The 17,090-nt window shown below is 39.6% G+C and overlaps 1 protein-coding gene across 1 annotated transcript in view; it reads right to left on the bottom strand.

Moving 5' to 3' along the window:
* The window catches only part of Col25a1 (collagen type XXV alpha 1 chain), a 397,457-nt gene that overhangs the window by 19,610 nt on the left and 360,757 nt on the right, over positions 1 to 17,090 (bottom strand). The window contains exons 24-31 of the mRNA XM_051166005.1: positions 16,501 to 16,524; positions 15,627 to 15,671; positions 11,980 to 12,024; positions 9,621 to 9,701; positions 8,343 to 8,405; positions 7,706 to 7,756; positions 5,677 to 5,703; positions 609 to 644 (exon numbers count right to left, since the gene is read on the bottom strand). Coding sequence (XP_051021962.1) covers positions 609 to 644; positions 5,677 to 5,703; positions 7,706 to 7,756; positions 8,343 to 8,405; positions 9,621 to 9,701; positions 11,980 to 12,024; positions 15,627 to 15,671; positions 16,501 to 16,524 — 372 coding nt within the window. The remainder of the gene's footprint in view (positions 1 to 608; positions 645 to 5,676; positions 5,704 to 7,705; positions 7,757 to 8,342; positions 8,406 to 9,620; positions 9,702 to 11,979; positions 12,025 to 15,626; positions 15,672 to 16,500; positions 16,525 to 17,090) is intronic.

Below are 17,090 nucleotides of genomic sequence, written 5' to 3'. Positions count from 1 at the left end.
TCAACGTTCATCTCTACAAGATTTCCAACTATTGAGTGATCCTGACTAACATTTAAGAGGTGGAACAGCTTTTTTTGTTTGTTTGTTTCTGTTTAAAGCATGATAAAAATAATAGAAGACACATGATTCATTTCCACGAATAGAGACTTGGGAGTCAATTTTAAGGAATAAAATATATTTCTAAGATGGAGAAGAAATTACATTTCTAAGATGAATTATAAATGTAAAGGGAAAAGCAAGTTGAAATAAACTCCTTGTTTGCACCACTTCAGGGCCCCATGGGATTCTAGGATGTTTTTTATGAATTGTTTTAGATTGCTGAGAAACCTAAAGCAACTAGACTGATCATTTTCTCACTTAGTAAATTATATAGACACGAGGTTGGCCTTCTCAAAATGTACTGGCAGCTCAGGCTAAACTCTGGAGTTGCAACCCATTCTCTGTCCCTCCGTCTCCCTCTCCACCATCCTCATGAACCTTCCTATTTGATTCTTTCCCTAAGTGACTCCTGCTCATCTGGGAAGACCGCAAGGAGTGAGAGGGTCTTCCCCGGAGCACACGATTCACATCCATGAAGCACGCTGGAGCAGGACTCGGGGCCGACTCACCCGGGATCCTGGCTTTCCGTCTAAGCCAGATGCTCCCTTGTGTGATCGGGTTGGTGTCGGGGTTGGTGGGTGTAACACGAATGACAAGAACAGAGATTAGTACGAGGCACCGGTGAACAAATGCAACACTTCAAGCAACATAATAACACACTCACAGGATTCTGGGAAGAATATCACACTGCTACAAATAGTTAGTTTTTAAAAAAGTCACATGACAATACATGCCCCACAGATGATGGCATTTTAATGACATTTCTACCAAGAAACTCTTTTCTAAAAATCTGATGAATGACATTTACATGGTGGGCTATAAATTATTTGTTGATGGTACATTCATAGTAAGGGGTTCCTAGCTATATGTCCAATGGAATTCATTTCAGAAGACTATTACTCATGATATATTTTCTTTAGATTCTGAAGAGAAAGTAGTGGCAGTCTCCTAGCAAAGGGCTCTAGATCTCTGGCTACACTTGTTAAGATGGTTTATGGACAAAAATGCTGTGCATTGATGTATTGAGATGGCTTGATTTTATGCAGACATTATATGTTGGACCTAAAATTCACATTAGTTGCCACTAGAGGGACTTCTAGGAACAAGAAAAAAAAAATACAAATATGTGGGCTCAAGTTAAAACAACTCCCAGTCTGCCCCTCAGTTCAGTTCAAATAATCTTTACATTGATGTTGGCATGAGAAATGCCTTAAAAACCAATTTTCCTCAGTTGAATGCATGCCTTTCTTTATGTTGAAGTGAGGGCTCACCATAGTGAGTGATAAAGACAGTATCCCTAATTCTCTTTGATTAAGCTCTTATATAGCAAACTCAAAATACTTAGTACTTTAAAGATACAGCTTAGGCTAAGGAATGTTTAAGAAGACAGTATGCTAGCTCTTTAAATTCTCTTGGCCAGGCTGAAGAACTCTTTCTCAGCCTCATGCTTCAGCTGCAGTTAGTAAATGACGCCCCCCTCAATAAAGGAAAAAAAATCAATTCCAGCTGCCAGTGATGCCAATGCATATACATTTGGGATACTTTCAATTTACTTTCTAACTAAAACTTTCTTCAATATAATACTGTCATGATCAATGCTAAAAGTGTATAAAATACAGCTTTAGGTAGCAATGCCTATAGACAGTGGGCATCACTGTTGCTTGTTTAATGATAACTTCTGTAAGAATCAGCAGCAGCCCTGAACTTGACAGAAGGGTAAAGTTGTTTAGAGAAACTAGACTAAAAGTTTAGAAAATGCAAAATTTCTTCAGTCATTATTTTGCATTTTCCTTAGTCACTAATATAATGTTTGAAGATAAATATTAAAATGATACTTTTATATTGATCATAAAAGTATTCTATCTAACTGGAGTGCTTGTGTCTATATGACAAATGATTTGGAGATTTTGTGTCTATGGTCCAATTGGCACAATTCTAATATAGAGCTTACATAAGTCCCTCGATAAGTAAATGTATACAAAATGTCTGCTATGTCTTGTTTATAAATGATGGGCTTTTGAATGAAACATATTAGTACTGAAAGTACAGCACTGATGGGAAAAATGAGAAAGGTGACCACCAACATTTCTTGTATTTCACATCTCAAATATAGAACTATTTTTCTGTTATTGGTTTTATGTCCTATTTTACAATGTAACCTACAATATTCTATACTGACTCTTATTTGCATTTACTGAATAAACAACATATTAAAGGCCCCAAATTAAACCATTACACTCAATGTAAATTTTAAGAAGCCTTTCATTTGTTGTGGGAAGAATATTGGCATTAAGTATATGAATGAATGAAGCCCCCTTTCATTGCGAATGTGGACTACTTCTGTAACTATCCACCATGGTCTCATGAACCTCATTGTAGGGAATCTCCAAACGAACAACATAAAACATACAGAACACAATGTGATCAATTAATGTAAGGAGCCACAGCACTGACCTCAACAATGGTCAATTGCATACCTGCCACCAACAGAGGGCTATAGTCCTTAGAATCCAAGAAGATGAGAGCAATTGAGAGAGGATCTTAACCTCTATTAGACCACAAAAGAGTTTGGGGAAACATTATGAAACAACAGACACATCACACTTTAGAAGAGAAGATGGCAGAACTTGTCTGTCAGCCCACAAGAGCAAGGTTGGCACGTATGTAATTGAATAGTGACGGAACACTTGCAGCATTGTTTGTTATGGGGTCACCCTCAGACACAAGATTGAGACGTCAGGGGAAACAAAACTGGGCTGTGCTCTGCTCTGACATACTGTGTGTTCTAAGACAGACTCTCAAGTGTAAGATGGCCACTGAGCAAACCAGAGTTGCTACTTAGGGTAGAAAGAAAACATCTGAGATTTGCACTGAAATGGAAAGTTTTCTTTACTTACTGGAAGACCAAGGGGTCCTCTGTCACCCTTTTGACCTGGTTCACCCTTCAATCCTTTAACACCATTTAACCCTGGTTCACCCTAAATGCAAAAGCAAATGCCAATTTTGGTTGCTATCATGGGTGTTTAAATTGTGAGAGAAGAGACCCAGTCTCCGAAACACTTGCAGATTCCAGTTTTAGGTAACAGCAGAGTGAGGCTAAATTGGTTTTTGCATCAGTTAATAACCTGCTTTAAAATTTAATATGCTGGAGATGACAAATAATATCCTAGAAAGCAAAATGCACAAGAAAGTGTGCTGAGTCTCATCAAGACAGACATACAGCCGACTTCATGGATCTCGGAGTTTCATGTCAAGGGAGTTAGGGTTACGTTGTTTTGACTAAGCAAATCAAAGACAATCAGAGTGGAGGACACTGAAGGGGATCAGTAGGAAAACCCCGCTCTGCTGGGATTGAAAACTGGAATATGCAGGACAGTGTTACAGACAGACATTTTAAGCCTTTAAGCATTTTGCCCAGGAGAACAAACTGAAAATGTAGATGCTGATGTCTGAAGTAATGCCATTCCATAAGCCCTCATTCCCTGATGTTGCCAAGTCAGGTTCCTACATGGATTAATCAATAGAGTAAACCACAAATTGACAGTCCCAGAGGAGAATACGAAGATCAGCGAACTTGAATACAGTTTTCCTAACTGCCTGCACCATTTCAGAATCAAGGGAGTACAGTTCAACATGGGATGGCATTACAAAAGCTCTGATAAGTGATAAGTCCTCTTGATTCAGTTTAATAAAATTTCAGGGAGAAAAAGTTCAGGGATGTAACATGCCAGTTGCCCATGAGGAATAGCAGGCTAGAGTTGGAAAAGGTTTGTATACACACAGTTTTCAGCTTTTTAAGTACAGACACTAATTTGTCAAGAAAACACTGCAAGAATCATAGAAGGCAGGCGATCTCACTGCATGGAGGTCATGCTCACATTGGCTCATGGGAATTTCAACCTGCAAAGCATCACCTGGTCTGCCTGATGGTGAAAACCAGTGTGCTTCTTGTTAAGCGTAGCCTAGAGCCTCATAATGTAGTGTGCACACGAGTGGGTATAATTAATGTCTGCATAGATGAAAATGCTCATCAAAAATTTGTGGCAAAGAGAGATGATGCCTGCCATGAAACCATGCTTTATTTCTGAGGGTCCACACATTGTCACAGAATAGTAGACTTTGCAGATTTTGAAGATATGAGTCTGTACAGTGGCCACAGTTGAAACCCCAAATATGCTATACTTGACCAGGTCTAATCCTGATGTCACAGTGCCATAGTCAGCAATGCGTTGAGGCCACGGCCTGGTAGCCACTGTTCTAAACTTGAGATTCATGGCTTTGCATGTGAGCACACATTTGTAGCATGTGGTTTTAGGATAATGAACAGGCAAGGCAGCCTTAGTAGGACATAAAATTCTTTGGTGGGGGAATCACACATTGATAAGAGTGGGCATTGCGAGGCTCAGTTTAAAAACAGCCAAATTCAGCAGGAAAAAGCCCAAATTTCAAATCCGTAGCACATTCTACTATTACTACACTGGCCATCATCTAGTCCTCTAATTTTCACTAAATTAGTAAAATGCCCTGGTTTATTAATTGCAAAGTCAAAAACTAACAGGGCCATCTGAGGTCTTTTCAATTTTATACTTTGTTGAAATCAATAATGTAAATAACATCTATTTTGTGGACACGATAGCTAATTTCATTTTCTGTATCAAAAAGATCATGGGCATCACCTAATTGAATGGTTATGGTGTGCCTCAGTCGCCACAGAATCAAGACAATCTTGGTGGCTTTACTCTTGGCCATTCTAATGGCGGATACACTATCCACTGCCTTAGTGTGAAGGTGAGGCTTCCTAAGGAGAATGAGGTGTCAGCCCTTCCCCTTCTTGTGTTACCCACACGACCCTGAAAAGGAAATTCAAGGATTCCTGTGTTAAGCCAGTATTGCTGGCAACCCCTTGTAGCTGGGAGAGCCAGAAAGGGGCCTTGCCAACCCCCCAGGAGAGGGTGGCTGCCTAGCGCTAACACTGCATTTCAAGATGCCCGACAGGTCTCCGTAAAAGTAAAGAACAAGTAGAGACCATCTTCCCAGCATAAACTGTACAGGTCTGTCAAGGAGGACCAATTCTCTATTGTTCCTTTTTGCACTCACATAAAGTTCTGTGACCCCACAGCTGGTATATCCTATGCTAGATGGTGACCCATGAGGAATGCAAGACTGAGATGATAGGCAAACTGTGAAAATTCACTAGGATATATGGCAAGCAAGATGCTCAATTGAAACACATATAGAGCTAAAGCCACAATCCAGGCAAAAGCTCCTGGATTACTCTAAGAATTTTATTAGATGACCCCTAAATGGCAGATTTTAATATGTCATGTATTTTTTTTTTTTAATCATGTAGTGACAAGGGCAAAAGAAAATTGAGAAATGATTTGTTTCCAGGTGATAGCACTTAAGCTCAGTGTGAGCCACATTGTATTGCGAGAGTTAAACATCTGGATGCTTAAAGGCTTAAAGACTATCAACATTACTTGACATATAAGTAAGACAGGACAGACATGCTTCCGTCATGCTTGCCCATGATCATCAAGGAAACAGAAATCAAACAGTCATGGGATTTGCTGGTACCTTTGGTCCAGGAAGTCCGTGTGGTCCCTAAAAGCGGAAAGCAGAGCTTTAATTAAAAACTGACTCACTACTCCCTTGTAGAAGTGAGTGTTATATCAAGTATAAAATGAAATGTAAAACAAGCATCTTCTTGTTTGAGCTGTAGCCAGAGGCAGGTCGGTGGGATGTTATTTATTACCTACCAAATGTTCCTTCCAGCTCTTGGATTGCTCTGTAATAGGAAATTCATTAAGAGCAATGCTGTCTGCTAAGAGCCTACGAGAGGGAGAAAGCTGCTGGGGTTTTCATGGAAGAAAAATCAGGCGAGAAGAGAACCCCTGTTTTGTATTTACATTACAGGTGTGTCTCAAGTTTCCATTTTATAACCTGATGGAATGTCTGAGATGACTCATGAGTTTGTATGGAATAGAGGTAGAACCTAAAAGTCAGAAGAAATTCAGGGGAAAAAGGGATCCCCACAGTTTTCATAGGCAGGAAGAAAGAGGAGCCTTTTGTCCATAACTCGTCATAACCAACGTGTTAAAGAATCTAGAGGAGACAGGAAAAGGGCAGCCAAGTGTGGGAATCTGGAGAGGCTCTCATTAATGAGAGCTAAGTACCATGCCTGGGACTGCATTTATTCTCACAGAACGAATCCTTTAAAGCCCTTCTAATACTTGTTTACCAAAAAAAGGAGGTCATAATAAATGCATGAATCAGGATAAAAAGAAAGCTATTTTGCAGAAAATACAAATATAGAAACTAATTATCAATTTAAATTAACTGAAGGTTATTGTGGATTGCTTTGAACTTTTATCGAGATTCTAATAAGCTATTCCGGGAGATGCCATCAATGAAATAAAACAGAGAGAAAAATAACTGACCAGGTACACACAGATATTTGTTATATATGTCTACATTAGTGTAATGTTTTCCCTTTTGATACATGTGGATAAACATTTTTGGGAAAAGGCTATCATCATTGAGTATTCTTAGCTCATGTTCATAATGTTTTAAAATTCCTTAAAGCTAATTAACTTTATCATTTGAACAGGATGTAGCATTTTCTAACTTAACCTTCAAATATAAAGTGAACAGAGTATAAAAAGCCCCAAACATGCCACCTAATTAATTCTTAATGAGCTATTCGGTGTTAAGAGAGTGAGGTTAACCGAAGTTGTTTACTAAAGAAAAGAGGCAATTAGTGAGACTTGGGTGATCAGGCATCATACTGTGTGGCTGGCATCATACCTACAAGGTGACCAGGCTACCCTGTGCGGCTGGGATCATACCCACAACAGTCTCTCTAGAGTGCAGTCGAAGCAGAGTATGGCCACAACTGACTTAATCTACCTCACTGATGTCTTCCAGTTTATGAAGACACCCTGGAGAAGAGTGTAACGTTATAGCCTGCCTGACGTGTTCCTTGCTGTGTCAAAAACACTTGAAGCACTTGCCGTCCACATTTAGAGAATTAAAACTTGTTTCATAGCTGCCTTTCCCATTGGAAGTTCTATGAGGTCACAGCTGCTGTTTCCAGTGCTCACTGGGAGACAACTGCAGCAATGACCTGGCTCAAAAGATCATCAGAAGCACCATTAACACGGAAGGGGGAAAGAAAAAAGAGATCCAGCAATCTACATCATCCGTGGAAGCTGGCTTCAGTCTTTATCACACTGTTTTACGCATGTTCTACTCGGATACTTTGGTGAAGGGTTTTAAGCTTCAGAACTGGTTAGCTACATTCTTCACCGGCTCAGTTATTACCTTAGTTTGCTACTAGCAGAGTACAGCAGTGGCTGGTTAAAGTGACTTGCCAATGTTCGTACAGTGTTGGAGTAAAGCTTGCCAGACCTGTCTAGGCAGCTGTGTGTCTCTCTGACACATGTGTTTAGGGGAATGAAAGACAGGCACTGCAAAGTGGTCAAAGCACCTCGCTTTTTCTGCTCATCTCACAGAGAGCACAAAACATAAGCTGGCTGTGTTCATCTTTTCTCCTGCAGCACACTCGTAAGTAAACGGTTATGTTTCAGAGACAAGGAAAACTTACCATGGGGCCAGGTGGTCCATGGGGACCTGGAGGGCCTGGTGGGCCTATGATCTGTATGTCCAAAAAAAGAAACATGGATGTGGTTACTTCATTTTGATAAGGCAGTGCAGCATGGGTCTTGGTCTAGGGCTCTGGTAATGCCATCAATAGTCACCAAGAAGAAAGGACACTCTGAGAAGTGAGGTGCTTGGCTCGCTGGCTTTAGAAATTCCTCTCTGAGAATCAAATAACTTCAAATACTACAGCCTTTCTCCAAAACCAGAATAAATCAAAACTATATTAAAAGAAAAGGAAGCAACTGATTATTGAGGAATTCTATAATGCTGCAACAACTGTTAAGCCCTCGGATATTTCCCTAAGCACAAACAGGACTCTGGAGAAAAACAGAACGCAAGTTCTTATTTCACTAGCCTTTCCCTATATGCATTATGAGAAATCCATTGATTTTTTTTCTCCCCAAAACTTCTAACCCATAAAGTGAGAGGCGGTGCATCTCGTAAGTGTAAGACCAACATATACCGTGTATAGGTTGAACCACCAAGTGGGTCACTGTATTTGTACTGACAATTAGCCACCTGGCACAGGGGGACTCTGGTAAATAATAATCCCATGTGATGAGTCAGCCCCATGGACTTACAGAAGGCCCCTGAGGACCCGGCAACCCGGAGTCTCCCTTCTCTCCTTTCACTCCATTGGCACCCTACAAATAACCGGGAAGCAAAGGTTAGCACGGAAGTCAGTTCCATGGCCTAACAGACAGCTGAAGCCAGGATTCCCTTGAATTTTTATATTACGTAAACAATACATAAAAAGTTTTATCTCCACACATTTTAGTTCGAAGCAGTAAATTTACTAAAAATCTCCAGGATCATGGGTGCTATAGCAAAATACAAAGTAAATAGAAACTAGGCTGAGCCTGGTTTCACAGTATTAAATATACTGGATTATAAATAATGTTTTTTTTAATGGTGTGCTCACTTTAAATAGCAAAGGAGAGACTTTAGGTCCACTGACATTTATTTATGGTCTCTTGTTTAAAAACAGAAAGAAGATCCAGGTGGCTCAGGCCTGAGATCTTGGCTACTTGGGAGACTGAGGCAGAAAGAGCAAACATTCCAGGCCAGGCCAGTCTGTGTTTCAGAGTATGTTCAAGGTAGCCTATGGAACTTTTTGTTTTGTTTTGTTTTGTTTTTTGAGACAGGGTTTCTCTGTATAGCCTTGGCTGTCCTGGACTCACTTTGTAGAACAGGCTGGCCTCGAACTCACAGCAATCTACCAGCCTCTGCCTCCTGAGTGCTGGGATCAAGGGCTTGCGCCACCACACTGGGCATGCAACTTTTTAACATAGAAAGTTAAAACAAAAGAATTGGGGTATGGGTACGTACAGACCCCTAAGTTCAATCCCTTGTACCTGGGGCTAGGATGGGAGGGCATGAAAGTGTCTATACTTTTTCTTATAATTTCTAATTTTCTCTTCTCAAGTTTCAGAAAAGCAGTAAGTCGTGAGGAAGAAACACTATCCCAAAGTACAGACATACAGATAATCTGTTCTTTAACGGTCCTAGAGTTTTGTGGTTTGGTGCTTATTTATTTTTTATTGTTGCTTATTTTATAATTACTCAACTATACATATTAAGTTCAAATGGCCATTTTCTATCTGTTTTATTTTCTTCTAAAGAAAATAATTCAGGAAACAAACAAGCAAACCAACCAACCATGACTCTTTTTTTTAATCTTTCCTTTGATTGATCGGACTATACCTTAAAGTTTTAGCTCCTTGCTTTGAAAAACTAAGCAAGACCTCAAGAATTTCAAAACAAGAAACAGTCTGGAAACTGCTAGCTGAGAGTACAGTTGAGAATATAATTCTTTCCTAGTCATTTAAGTAAGAATACTTCACAGAGTGTGAACGTACCGGCAGTCCAGGAAGGCCAATTCCTCCTTTTTCACCTGGCATGCCTGGGTCCCCCACATCTCCCTTTGAGCCTTTGAGTCCCTACAAGTTAAAGAGTTTGCATGTGAGAAGCCCAGTAACAACATGATAGCCACATGCTGGTGTCGATGGGATTCCAGATAAATCTTCCAAGAGGTGGCTGTAAGCTGAGATGACTATGCCTTTTGTTTTCAGGTATTTTCCACATTCTTCAGCCTTCTACATTGGACCAATACTCTTTCCTCGTGTAATAGGATTAAGTTCTATACACCATTTAAATACAAAAAACGTGAACTCAGGTCTTGGCATCATTTCTCCTGGTTTCAAAAAATTTGCTTGGCAACTAATTGTACCCTGCCAGTCCAGAAGACAACGAAATGACTGTGCTTCTCAACAGGATAGCGGACGCTTGAACCAGGACTCAGTGTTATAATAGCAAAAATCCAAGCAAACGTTCCCATCTCCACTCAGCCATCCCCTCCTAATTGTGTGTATAAGTTCTAGCTGTCATCAGCTTCCAGCACCAATATTCAATCAACGCTTTAAAACGCTCAGTATTCCCGTTTGGTTCTCACGACATCTCCGCATGTTGGGCCAGAATGTAATTACTATTATTTTACAATGAGAAAAATCGATGTGTGGGTTGTAAATACTAACAAATGTGAGTTATGGACACTAATATTAAAGTTAATTAATATTTTTTAAGCATTTTCATCCTAGCAACTTTGTGGTGAGAGGACCAGATGGTCGTGGTTACTATGGTAGGGATTCAGAAGGCTGCACAAACCTGTCCATCTTCGGGACAAGAACACATGTTCATTTTGTTATCTAGCCTGATACTGAGTTCAGAACCACATATCAGGGGAGTAGGAAAGTGCCAGCAAAGATAAATGAATCTTGCTAGTTAATCAGGAAGTGGGCTTTAGGGATCTGTGACAGGGAAGAGCAACATGGCCAGTTCAGTAGGTTTAGTGGGAGAAGAGGACCTTGCAAAGCCTTTAGGAAAAGCATCCAGCTACTGTATATATTGTGTATGTAGGAGGGCTCAGTATGTCATTATGCGTGTCTAAGTCACTGTCTTTATTTACTAACAGTGGGTAAAGGTAACCTTAACGTGACATTTGATTGTCATGGAAATTTGACTAAATTATATTTCTATAATATTTGTTTAATGTGACATTATATGACCTCAACATGTAACTGTTATTAAAAATAACTCTTTTTCTAAAGTTAAAATTTTTGTTTAATAATTTCTCCCAAAGAGTATATAGTTGATTTAACATATCAAGAATTCCTTTGATTTCTTACTCATTAATTCAAGCTACTTCTTAAATATATTCATCTGTATTCTTTCTTATTCTTTGCGGGGGGGGGGGGGCTGAATTTGTGCTGGTGCATGTGGAAGCCAGGGGAGGGCACCTGGCACCTTGGAATTGGGGTAATTGGTGGCTCTGAGCTGCCTGATGGGGATGCTGGGAACCAAACCCAGGTTCTCTGCAAGACCAAAAAATGCTTTCAACCACCATGCCATCTTCCCAAACCCTTGAGCCATTTCTTGAGAAAATAATAGAAGTCCATATAACCTCAAAAAATTTAAAACTAATCCTTGTGGTTTGATTCAGAATACTGTCTGCATTCTCTTAGAGAAATTCTTAAAAGGTGGGAGTTGCCAAGCCACAGCTGACAAGCCAAGTCCATCCTAGGGACTGTTTTTATTTATGTTGAATTTTTTAAAAAGTAAGAAGTGTTTAAAGAAAAGAATACATGACAGAGACAATATGTACCCATGAAGCCTAATGCATTTACCGTCCAAAGTTTACAGAACCTTTGTCAGTGTCTGTGTTGAGGACACTCTTAATGACGTTGCTGTAGTGTGAAGAGCTATGATGCTTTACTTTTTATCTGAGTTTTCAAAAGATCTAGAAAATTAGGGGTAAATCATTCTTCAGGAAAAGGAGATATTAACAAACGACTGGAGACAAGCAACACTCCTATCTGCGAAAACGACGGCCATTGAGTTTGATATAGAAATGCTTGTATTCACTGAAAAACAAATACCACAACCCAAACCCAAAGCTGTTCTTACTGATGTGGTTTTGGTTTTTAAGAATCTACTAGAATCTGTTGAAGTAGATTGAAAGGTCCGTAGTATCAAGAACAAAACTAAACACAGCTTTACATGAAAACCAATCACACTTTTAGAGTTCAAATGGGACAAATGATGGAAAAAAGAGAGAATGCATCCTGTAGTCAAAAGACATGGCTTTTGGCTTTAAGCCTATAATAGAAGTACTGATCCACAACGGTGCTTTAAATAATAGCACATATCTTTGAAAATTACCTGTTCTCCATCAACTCCGGGGATTCCTGGAGAGCCTTGCTCACCCTGACAAAACAAAAAGCAAGAACTTGCCTGCATTAATCATTGCTAAAGAAGCCATGCTAGTTGATGAAAGTATAGCTGACTTTTAGCAAATACATTTTAACCTAAGGATATGCTGGCAGAGTACATACACCTAAGTTAAATGAAGGGGCAGTCTTTTTTGGGGATTGTGCACAATAAATACATATATATAGCAAATATTCAGTAGTTTTACTTTTCTTCCATTGATCATTTACAACTTAATGGCTGACCACATCCCACAACAGAACTTCTAGGGTTCTGTTAATTATTTTTTTCTCACAAGGAATCAGTATGGATTCTCTAATTTTCAGTAACAACCAAAACATAACAGACTAAGAAAGAATGAAATGCAAAATCTGGTCAATTTACAGCAGTATTTTAACTGGCATAATGTGAAATGTTTATAATGGCCGTGAGTGTGCCCTGCCCAGAAAGGCCTCACTTGGACGATCTAATAAATCAGATCCCTTAATCCACACAAAGTGACTTTCAGACCCATTCCATTTCCTACACTGTGCTAGAAATGAAATAAATGGATTTTTTATAGGATGATTTATTAGAATGTTTGACAACCTCAGAATACAGAGATTTATTTTTAAATGGAAGATGTTTAATTGAAAACAAATCTAAACAAGATGCTAGAGATTATTTAAACAACACGTGTTTAGTCATCTTTCAGTTTTGAAAGAAAACTGAGCAAGATCCCTTGAAGGTAAGGCATCGCTTTATATCACAGAGCCATGTGTGTAGATGATGTTACAAGCCCCCTATTTCTACCCTCTGTAAAGTATGAAGTCAGTTCTTCTGGGTGTGAGCAAACCCCTCACAGAGAGGTTTCCCCAGGTGCAGCCCCAAGGCTGTGTTTTCTTGGAAGGGTTGTTTGGAGATCTTCAACCCACAGTGTTCCATTGGCTAGAGTTGCCTTTCCTGGTAAAATCTTTAAGAGTTATGGGCCACAGCATGAAACCTGAGCTTTCCTTGTGTTTGTGGAAGGCAGGATCTGGTGGTTTTGAACGAATGAAATAAAAAAAAGGCCTTTCCTCATTTCAGATTTCCGGTTCTTTGTGGTGGTAGCAAAGTTTATTTTGCCACAAACAAGTTCCGCCGAGGTTGGATGCACCCGGCTGAGTCTCGGCTTCACTCTGGGTCTGGATACCTGTCAACACTCGAGACCAACCACTACAGCTTTGCTTCAGTTGTTACCTTTACAAATGTGGACCAGGGAGGCTAAAAGAACAAGATTCATACACCCTCCATCACTCACATGTGGTCTGTAAGAGTTTTTTTTTGATGTGTTAAAATTTTAAGTACCTCCTATTTGACACCAGAAGAAGAAAAGCCAAGTGAACAGGCTACCAACAGTCCAAGACAGTGAGTCTAAAAGTGGGACTCTGTCCTGTGCTTGACGCAGGATACGCTGGGCTCCCTCAAAGTGACAGACACTTCCATGTCAACCACCCCAGGCTTTTCAGGAAGGGATCATGGGAAGTAGAAAGGCTTGTGGTATAACACGGTATTAGAGCTGTGGGCTGAAGATGACAAGATGGTGGGCAGGAGCAGGAGGCGGCAGGTAGTGAGGAGGGATTTGATGCCTCTCTGTTTCCACGTGAGCGGATTTCCATATGGCTAGCATCTTTCTGGCTTTCAATTTCAACTCAAACCCATTTTGGACTCCCAGACTTAGAGTGGCATTTCCATGCATATCCACCCCATATGCTTTTGAAAGAAACAATGTCTTTTTATTTGTATATGTGTGGGTATGTATGCCTGTATGTATGTATGCCTGTATGTATGTCTTTATGCTGTGTGTGTGCCGGGTGCCCTCAGAGGCCAGAAGAGAGTGTCAGATCCTCTGAGACTGGAGTTAGAGATGGTTGTGAGAGTACCATATGGGTGCTGAAAATCAAGCCTTGGTTCTCTGGAAGAGCAGCCGATGCTCCTAACCACTGGGTAATCACACCCTAGTCCTCATCTCCTGTGTCCTTAGTCAAAGCACACTCTATTAGTGATCATGCCTTTAACTGCCCTGTCTCCTGCCCTGGGTTCTAAGTTCATAGTAAAACCTCTTACTGGTGTCTTTGCAGATTCAGCCCTATATCAGAGGGTGAAGGCTTGTAATTAGCAAGCGATTATAAAGGAAGAGAGACGGGTGTGTGTGTGTGTGTGTGTGTGTGTGTGTGTGTGTGTGTGTGTGTGTGTGTTAGTGAGGCTGTCCTCTAGGTCTCAGAGCCGCGGGGAAATGCTAGAAGCCTTAGACTTTGTGGGAGATGAAGTACGTATTTAGCTTTGGAGAAAATTCTGGTTCATGAGATGCAGTTGTGAGAGGAGAGGAAGCAAGAAAGTTCTGGATTGACACTGCACAAAGGAAAAGAGAATTTTCAGAGCTCCTTTCCCAGCTCATCGAACTGGTAAGGCTAGGAGGGATCCAGGCAGACTTGTCTTGTCAAAGGGAAGTAACTCTTTGTTGTGTGACTGTTGCAGATCTGGTGTTAATGCTCTCAGGGATGAAGCTATGTAGAGAACTAGTTTAAAAGTTCTGCATCGTATATTGAAGTTATATGTGAAACACCTTTATGTTACACAAAAAAAAAATACTGTGGGAATTAGGATTTATGCTCAGATAGATCTAAACATCTCATACAGACATGAACTTCAGGAATATTTTATTTTATAGTCTTTTAGTAGAGAAATAAATCTCTATATACACTGGACATTTATTTTTAGGCATCCAGAGAAAGCACACAAGCTGATGTGTGCATGAATGTGTGTGTGTGTGTGTGTGTGTATAATAGGCACAGCAAATAAACCAACTTAAGAAGCATAAATAAAGGATGAATTTTGAAACCACTTGAATCTCCTACAAGAATCCAATGACGAAAGTCATATTTCAACACATGTAGCTTGGTTCTGAAAAGCCAGAATCCCTGGACGTGTGCTAATTGTTCAAACATGGCTGAATGGCGAGCTTTACTTTGGAGGAGTAAAACTAGCACCATCAATAAAGCTTATATATAAGCAAGGAAATTGTGCTGCCAGTGCTTACCATGCATTGATAAAATGTATGGCAGAATGACTGAATACATGTGACAAGGAGATGGAGTGTAAAATATGTCTCAGAAATGGCTCCTAACCTGCCAGTCACTTATGAGTGCGCCATAGGAAGCTCTCCTTGTCCTTTTCTTACAAAAGAAATGGAAGACAGGGTCTTTTTTTAGTGGCAAGAGTAAACTCTCTTCTGCTTGAATATTTACCTTTCCCCATAGGCCATTTTTAGCATAGCTTTACATTTATAAATCTCTGTGAAACTTGCAGTTTTCTTGTTTAATATCCTGTACTTTTATCAAAGTCCTTTCCTAATTTGTATCACTCCATTTCTCTCCCCTCTTTTCTCATTTTCCTTTCTTCTTTTGCAGTCCTTCTTTCTTTAGCTGAGACTCCAATACAGTTTCCTTGTCCCCTGATACAGTATTTCTGGCCTTGCTTCTCTAGTATTTTATAAGACACTTTATAAAGACATACATTCTTAACATGGCATCTCTGCACTGTATGTGGATGGTAAAGGGAAACAAGTAAGTAAGGTTAACCTTTGGTCCTTGTAGTCCTTGAGGTCCAGGAGGTCCAGGGGGGCCCTGAATCAAGACAAGTCACAGTTGCAAAATGTAGCAAGAATACATGTTACAGTCTTAAGCCTTAAAATTAAAAAAGCACACCACACAGCTCCATTTTTTCTATCACAGTTAGATACTTCCAGACATTTGTTTCCTTCAGTTACATAATGAAAGAAACTGCTGACCTGAGTTCTGAACTATCAAAACGTTCTTTAGATCACCAGGCCACAGACGAAGCTTTGATTTGATAAGACAGTTGACAACTGCTGCCCTGTGTTCTGCCTCACCTTCTTGTGATGAATTTTCTGACTGATGTCACCTAAATTATGTGATTGTCACCCGTGTTTCTAAATACCTCCCCCCTTAGCCTTCTCCCTAAAGGGTTTGCTTTCTTTCTTTCTTTCTTTTTCTCACTTTTTCTATCTATTTCTTTCTTTCCTCCCTCCCCTCTCTTTCTTGAGACAGGGTTTCTCTGTGTAGCCCTGGCTATCCTGGAACTAGCTATGTAGACTAGGCTGGCCTCAAACTCACAGAGCTCCACCTGTCTCTCCCTTGAGAGTGTTGGGAGTAAAGGCGCACACAACCATGCTCTGCCAAGGCACTGATGTCTAAGCTACAAAATGATAAAGCTATTTTATTAACATAGGCTAAAATTTTTAAAAATAATAATTTTTCTGGACTTTCACACAGGACAGTAATTTAACTGGGTCAAAGGTTAATAACATAAACATGAAAGTGGACACCAGATAAAACCAATTGTACTATTAGTACAATTAGTACTATGTTGACCTGCATGCATCCACACGAAATTCCAAGTCACAAACCACAGAGATCATGCAAAAGGAGTTACCGTGACAGTTAAGGTGGTAATCCTCTGTTGGAAAAATGGATCAACAAAGACAAGAGTTACCTATTTTGTGTGTCAAAATAAAATGACAGATTTCTGAAAAAAAAAATCCACTTCTAAAATATATTTTGGCAAGTCAAACATCTTTTAAGTAACAAGAAGCCACAGAAAACAAACTGTCCCACCGTCAATACAGCACACCTGCAAAGCCTTTGAAAATGTTTAGAGTTTTATTTTTTAAATTATAAGAAGACAAAGTATACAATTTTTCATTTGCCCAATTTTAAAATTAATGTAATTTAAAATTATATAGTTAAGTAGAAATATGCGAAAGGTTTGTCATCCTAATTGTGAATTATGAAATTTGCTATTAATAAAAGCTTCATTCTAGATAGGGCTTTGATTAGGGAAAAGTGAAATATCTTTTTTACCTACACTGTAGGGTTCTTTTTTTGTACTATAATTGACCCCCATGTGCTATCACCTATATAAATACACACACATTGAACTAATATAGTTTGTTGAAGTGCTAAGTACTTTAACAAAGTATAATGTCTCAAAGCATGGGCTTCTAAAACATGATTCCTAGTCTA

The sequence above is a fragment of the Acomys russatus genome, chromosome 23 (assembly GCF_903995435.1).
Source record: "Acomys russatus chromosome 23, mAcoRus1.1, whole genome shotgun sequence".
Classification (NCBI taxonomy): Eukaryota; Metazoa; Chordata; class Mammalia; order Rodentia; family Muridae; genus Acomys; species Acomys russatus.
Note: the sequence above shows the minus strand (reverse complement) of the source record. Positions and strands in the feature narration are given on the sequence as shown.